The following is a 7,141-nucleotide window of genomic DNA, read 5'->3' as shown; positions in this document are numbered from 1 at the left end:
AATAATAAAAAAAGGCTTTTTTACACACCATAATTTCAGAACCGGCATAAATAACTTCTCTTCATCTTTTCTTATTGTTCGAAAATGACAGCTCGCTTAAGAAACGAACAAAAGCCGCCAAAATTTGAAGTGCAAAGGCCAACAATGCATCCAATCACTTCCTCAACTCGATGATTTCAACTTCAGGCAACAAAATTTGATTTGCCCCAACTCACACTCGTACAGAATTGATACTAAAAGATAATATCCTGCGGAAAAAAAAATGATCAATCCTTCCATGGATCGCTCTCCATGCGCACCTCCGAAGGTTCAACCACCTCCGCCTCAGTCGCCTCACCAGAGCCTGCTTCAGTTCTTACTTCCGCATCAGCTTCTTCTGCGGCTGCTTCAGATTCCAGTCTTCCCCATCTTCCACCAAGTGCAATCGCCATCATCTCATAAATCTTGCTCCCCAACTCGGCAGGGCTGTCAGGCTAGAGGAAGAAAAACAGGGACAATGAAGATAGGTTTAACAGTCCACTATGAAACCATAAAGAAGGTCAAGGGATTTGATTGACTTACAGTGTATCCACTTGAGATTAAGGCAGTATCGTACAATAAATCGGTCGCTCTCTTAGCTTCATCACTGCTCGGGTCATTCTTGCAAGCAGCCTGCAAATGGTCTGTGTTAGAACTGACAGAGGAAGGTTTTCCTAGAGCAGGCCACAATATGGACAAATTTCAGCTGATGGCAAACACATTTAGAACAAGTATCCGCCTCCCTGCCCATATGTTCATTGATATAGCGCATAAGATCTTACACCATGTTTTGTGTCTGACTAGGCCAATGAGATACGCTTAAATAATCAAAAAGCAAATAAATTTAGTCAAACAATCTTACATTCAAGTCTTTGATGATGGGATGATCTGGATTGATTTCCAATATTCTTCTTCCTCTCATGAATTCTAAGCTTGATGTATCACCAAGGGTTTGTGCCTTCATAAGCCTATAAACCACAAGGACGTACATATCATAAATTGGAAGAACATTAGAAACATGAATGTATCAAAAGATAGAATCAAGACAAGATGACGTTGTCCTCAAAAAATGAAGAATTCACAATTTTAAACTTTTAAGCATACCTTTCCATGTTTGCAGACCATCCAAATTTGCCAGAGACAAGAACACATGGTGAAGAACTTAGTCGCTTTGACACTTGGACTTTAGCTACCTTATCACCAAGTTGTTGCTTTATCCAATCACATAAAAGATTGTACTCCTGCTTGTTTTCTCTTTCTTGTACCTCATCCTCATCACCTAAATCAGAACTCAAATCATCAGCAGATGCACATCCATAAACTAGATAACTTTAAACAAAAGGATGCAAACAACATGTTCCGATTAATAATTTGCAAGGTATTTCATAACACTCACCCAATTCTAGATCTTCCTTACTGATATCAACGAACTTTTTCTCTTTGTAGGTCTGTAGGTTCTGAATAGAAACCTCATCAATCGGCTCTACCAGATATAGAACCTAAGGAAGAAAAAATGCAACAGAGAATCATTATTCAAACCAAAATAAGTGATTCAACAACAGCTGCCCGGTAGTTAAACCATCTGGGTGCTTACTTCAATATCTTTCTGGATCAGCTTCTCTAAGAATGGCGCAGTTTTGGCACTTTTCAAGCTGTCTGTGGCCAAGTAATAGATAGCCTTCTGGTTCTCAGCCATACTCTCCACATATTGATCCAAGCTTATCATATCTTCCTCACTTTTGGAAGAATAGAAGCGCAACAAAGGAGCAAGGCGCTTGTGATTTCCTGAGTCTTCAATACACCCTAGTTTGATAAGCTTTCCAAAGTTCTCCCAGAACTTCTTGTACTCCTGCAGGACATTGATAATTAATTTTAAATACGGTCTCATATTGTATGATGAAAGCATACCTTAATTCTTCCAAAAGAGAGAATGGAACAAGAGAGAGCCCAATTCAGGCACTACCCACCTCCTTGTTTTCGCTTTCAGAGATTTCTTGGATCATATCAAATGTTTTCCTGACAAGCCTTTTCCGCATAATTCTCACCTGTCAATATAAATAAATATATATTTATATATATGTATGTATTCTTTAAAAAATGTCGAGCTGAATGGAAATTAAAATATTTTAAAAGCCAAAACAAAGATCTATAAAGGATGCCCTTAAACATTAATTAGATTAATACTAAGCCTAATAGCCTAAGATTTACAGTGTGGACATCAAACATTTTATGTGATATAAACATCAGATGACTTACAATTCTACTTTCTTGAAGCATCTCACGAGAAACATTGAGAGGAAGATCATTCGAATCCACTACACCCTTCACAAAGCTCAAGTAACGAGGGAACTGCAATTGGAATACTGAGTTCAGCAACTAATTCAACTCAGATATGAAAATGCTAGTTATGAATTAATGTGCAAGTAATCAGAAAAAAATAAATGATCAAACCAACAATTTACTCTGTGTTACAATTTTTATATGGTGTTACATACCAGCTCGCCATCAAAATCATCTGAAATAAATACACGTTTGACATATAAACGAATATTCTTTGTCTTCGGATTTATTACATCTTCATTGTTAAGAGGTGCCATTCCTGGTATGTAAAGAACACTTCTGAATTCCACCTCCCCCTGTTACATAGTGAACCAAGCCAATTTTACAATAATCACCTCCAAAAGAATTGCCGACCTGCTTTTATGACAGCCTAGTCAACTTTCAGTACTGCTCACCTCTGTGGTGAAGTGGGTGTATGCAAGAGGATCCAAGAATTCATTAAATGTCTTCTTATAGAATTCGTTGTATTCATCTTTCTGAACTTCTTTTGAATTTCGCATCTGCAAACCAGCAAAAGGAACAATAAATGGGGAAATTTAGCTAATTAAGGCAGCATATACAGCAGAGACACAGATCTGGATCAAGTGATACAGTCAACAAAAAGCCAGAAATTGATCAGAATTTAGAAATGGGGAAATTTAAACCGAAAAGATGTCTAAGATTCTATTAGTTTTCATTGAATATGTTGGAACAAATTATTAGAGTGCGGGCCTTGACATAATGGTAAGGCTGTATTTATTACAATGACCTGGGTGTCAAGGGTTTAAAACATGGAAACAGCTTCTAGGTAGAGATAAGGCTGCATATATCTGACCCTCCCGAGACCCTGCAGTGGCAGGAGCCTCATGTACTCAAATACTTTTTTTTTTATTTTGGAGCAAATTATTCAAAACTTACCCATATAGGCTTTGTTTCATTTGCCAATTCCCAGTCCCAATACTTCTCAGTAACAGTTTTCTTCTTCTTCTTTTCACCCTACCAACAAGCAGCGAATAAGTCAGCCTCACTATGTGACAGTAATTTACCAAAACCAGTTGTCCATCAAATACACTAGTTACCTCTTGCTTTGCTTCTTCACCCTGTCTTGGAGGTTCCTCTTCTTCCACCTATCAACAAATATAAAAATTGAAAGAAGTTAATGGTGCACAACAATAAAGTTAAATAAAATTAAAAGAGGGGTCAACAGAAGAAATTGGCATGCCCAGACTACATCTCACCTCTACAGTTCTTGATTTCTCCAGCCATGTGTATATGGGGAAGGACACAAATTGTGAGTAGTTCTTGACCAATCCCTGGATCTTGATGGGCTCCGCATATTCAAACTTATCATCTCGCTGATGAAGAAAGAAAAGAATAAGAGACCTATCGAGGATATCTACATCCACATACAAGAATATTAGTGTTGCCATACTCTAAGATAGAGGGTAATTTGAGTTCCACGCCGTAGTAACTTCTCGGGATCAGTCTCTTCTCGTATCACATATGAGCTACTGTCAGCCACTGCTTCCCAGACATACTGCTTATCTGATTTTGGACTCTTTGTTGACACAACAACCTATTTTGGGACCATTATTTCAACAACATCACAAAAAATTAAGAAACACATAGTTGAGGTAAATCTAAGCGCCATCAACTACAGATCAAATATTATTCAGAAGAGAGAAGTTCTAAACCTTGTCTGCAACAAGGAAGGCCGAATAGAATCCAACACCAAACTGACCAATTAGGCCATTGTCTGCCCCAACATCCTTGTTCTCCTACACATATCCAGATACTATATTAGTGATCTAAAGATTGATGCAATAGTCAGATAAGTCTATGCATTACTAAAGTAACAAAAAAGCAATATAATACGATATCCGTGTTATAATGTTAAGTTAGATGTCATAAAGAACAAAATAGTACCTTGAGAGCCTTTAAGAATTTGGAAGTTCCACTCTGGGCAATGGTCCCAAGGCAATCGATAAGTTCTTCTTTGGTCATTCCAATACCAGTGTCACTGAAATCTCAAACATTTTAAATATGAACTTTGAATTAGAAGAAAAGGAAAACAAGGTCTTTAGCAACCTACATGATTGTAATTGTCCCGTTATCTGGATCAGGCTTTATGCGTATCTCCAACTCACCACCATCACCAAGTAGAGAAGGATCAGTCACGCTAAAAAATCTCAGCTTATCCAGTGCGTCGCTTGCATTACTAAAAGAAATGACATCAGTCAGCAGTAGTATTCAACAGCGCAAAATGTATTTTATGTAGGACGTGCCAAAGAAGAAATTCTCATCTACAGAAAGAAAATGAAGTGCTATTACACATCCTATAAAAGATAAACCGAGTGTAAAATCATAACAGCAGTATTCACTCCTGCATATGAGCAAGGTATCAGATTATGATCTGTGTTGGGTGTTGGATTTGGGAGGAGCAAAGGGAAATTCAACCATATAAAAACATTATGAACACATAAATGTGAAAAATATAAACAGAGAGATAAAGAGCCCTCCTGTCTACAAACTGCAATCTCTGCCTGAAATACTAGAACACAGAAAATAGAACGTCTTGAGCCAGTTCCATAGAGGTGAGGCATGTTGGTTTGTCATAATTTAGAGAATAATCCATGTCATCTTTTAATCCTGCAAAAACTGGTGAAATGATCATACCTTCATGAACAATGCTACAAGGATCTAGCCAGTGGGGTTGTTTACCACAAAGATTTTAGGATTTTACAGAGGTGCCTGCTCATATTAGAACAAAATGTGCATGAAAAGATATGGTACCAGTATCTGGGATCATGCATATTTACAAGGACACCCTTGCAGGAGCTTTCGGTACCTGCTCATCAGCCATTACTTTTACCTTAGCAAGTTACTTGCAGTCTTTCATACTTCTATGATCAACTTCTGTAGGGTAATTTCTAAATACTGGCAATCTACTAAACAAACCTCTGTTTGTTTAAGCATTTAGAGATGGGCAATCCACTAAAACCTTCACCGTTTCTAGTCTATTGGAGTACTATTACTTAATAGTGCATATTGCATCTCTTTGTATTTACAAGAATTTTTTGTTGCAAAGCTCTACATCTTCCTTTGGTATCAGTTTGGTTTAAGCAATAACATCTTATATGCCAATATTCCATCTTCCTCAATGAACTAATAAAACTGATAGCATTGTTTTGATCCCTTATAGTCCTTATTCTGTTTTTAGCATGTCTCATAGCACTGTTTGTCTTCTCAGAAAGCTAATTTGATTTGTCATTAATTTGTATTACAAATTTCTGAACACTGAATATGCAGACAAGATTTTACACTAGCTGGTACATTGCATGAGATGATATATATATATATATTTTCCTTGTGTAGGCTTGATTATCCAAATAACAATAGCTAGCATTCAGCCAAGAATTTTAACACATTTTTAACGGACAAGTGGGTGGTAGTTGCCCATGCCTTTAAGATTACAGGAATTTATGATCTGCAAAGAGTTGCCCACAACAAGATCACACTCAATATAATTTTCTGCTAAAAGAAGAAAAAAGAAAAAAAAAGATAGACAAGGAAACTGTCATCGAGAATATATTATTTCACACCGCATTTCAACCCTTTAAAGCCATCCCTTTGCTTGCATATGCAGAAAGGAAACATAGAAACAAACATTTATTTGCTTAATTCATCTACATCAGTAAGTATTCAAATTTCACTCAATTATAACCGCAAATTTTAGAAATGAAATAGACATTTAAAACATGCTTGGAAAATGTGAGAAATAGATCAAGAGTAAGTTCAAAATTATAGAGCAATTCAGCTTCTTGGAATCCACCTACGGAACAAACAATTGGGAATACCCCTTGACTGGCCTGGGATTACTGGATGCAAAGGATGCACAGAAATATATGAATGATGCTGGGCCAACTCAACTACAAAAATCAGATGAATGAAACCATATATCCCCCATACCGTCCATGCCAGATTTATGAACTACAGAAAAGACAACTGCAATTACCAATTACCAACCTTACAAGTTCGCGAAGAAATACTTCCTTGTGGCTGTACAAACTATGAACTATCAAATCCATTAGGCGGCTGACCTGCAACCACAAGAAGCGGAACCAGACGCTTGTCAAAAAATAGCATTGCGGGATAATAAGAGCCCAGCATGAACAGACAGGTCGGATTTCTTGGGAAAAAGGCCAAAACTTTTTCATTTGACAATAGAAAATATAAAAATGGAGAGAAGATGCAAACAAGATAAACGCATCCTGGAGAAGCAAAAGACGAAGAGGGAATCCAGCAAAAAAAGTCTCATCTTTCACCAATAAAACTTATCTAACAGCATGCAGGCAACTGAATATGAGAAGATAAACCAAACCGCACCTCGGCCTGGTACTCAAACTTCTCGCCAGACGCCTCCTCCGCTTCCTTCTCCGCAACCGCCGCCTCACATCGGACCACCATTCGGCACTCCCTCTTCTCCAGTTTCCATTTCAGGCCAGCAGAAGGAAACCCCTTCCTTGGGATCAGGGATTTGGGCGAAAACGAACTTCTAAACGGCACAGCTCTCCGGCCATTGGAGACCAAGGGGGGAGAAGAGAGACCGAAGGCCGAGACGGAGCAGGTGCCCAGGCTCCGGCTCGAGACGGAAGCCATGGATGCCGTGGCGACTGCGACCCTGGAGTTCTGGAAAGGGGCGCAGTCGAAACCCCGGATGTCTGGAAAGAAACCGATAGGGTTAGGGTTTGGGTATACGGGTTGGGAGCACCAATCCTGAGACTGAAGGGTTTAACGGGGCAAG

At 38.5% G+C, this 7,141-nt stretch overlaps 1 protein-coding gene across 1 annotated transcript; it reads right to left on the bottom strand.

The window, feature by feature from the left end:
- Positions 1-7,141, bottom strand: LOC103719511 (heat shock protein 90-5, chloroplastic-like). The gene is made up of 19 exons (XM_008808791.4): positions 6,724-7,141; positions 6,364-6,437; positions 4,430-4,555; positions 4,264-4,357; positions 4,032-4,115; positions 3,770-3,913; positions 3,576-3,692; positions 3,417-3,464; positions 3,256-3,333; positions 2,754-2,858; positions 2,514-2,654; positions 2,275-2,367; positions 1,986-2,063; positions 1,613-1,867; positions 1,415-1,517; positions 1,123-1,297; positions 881-986; positions 562-651; positions 1-473 (listed from the first exon to the last, which is right to left on the bottom strand). The coding sequence occupies exons 1-19, from the start codon at positions 6,994-6,996 to the stop codon at positions 267-269; spliced, it is 2,391 nt and encodes a 796-aa protein (XP_008807013.2). The 5' UTR covers positions 6,997-7,141; the 3' UTR covers positions 1-266.

The sequence above is a fragment of the Phoenix dactylifera genome, chromosome 7, assembly GCF_009389715.1.
Source record: "Phoenix dactylifera cultivar Barhee BC4 chromosome 7, palm_55x_up_171113_PBpolish2nd_filt_p, whole genome shotgun sequence".
NCBI classification, from domain to species: domain Eukaryota; kingdom Viridiplantae; phylum Streptophyta; class Magnoliopsida; order Arecales; family Arecaceae; genus Phoenix; species Phoenix dactylifera.
The sequence above is the reverse complement of the archived record's forward strand: the minus strand, read 5'-3'. Positions and strand labels throughout refer to the sequence as shown.

Excerpts from the sequence above, each read along its gene's own strand:
- LOC103719511 (XM_008808791.4), bottom strand. The coding sequence starts at position 6,996 with ATGGCTTCCGTCTCGAGCCGGAGCCTGGGCACCTGCTCCGTCTCGGCC. Across the intron at positions 3,465-3,575 it reads AGAAATCAAGAACTGTAGAG|GTGGAAGAAGAGGAACCTCC; the intron begins GTGAGATGTAGT and ends ATTTGTTGATAG. Across the intron at positions 1,298-1,414 it reads TAAGGAAGATCTAGAATTGG|GTGATGAGGATGAGGTACAA; the intron begins GTGAGTGTTATG and ends GTTCTGATTTAG.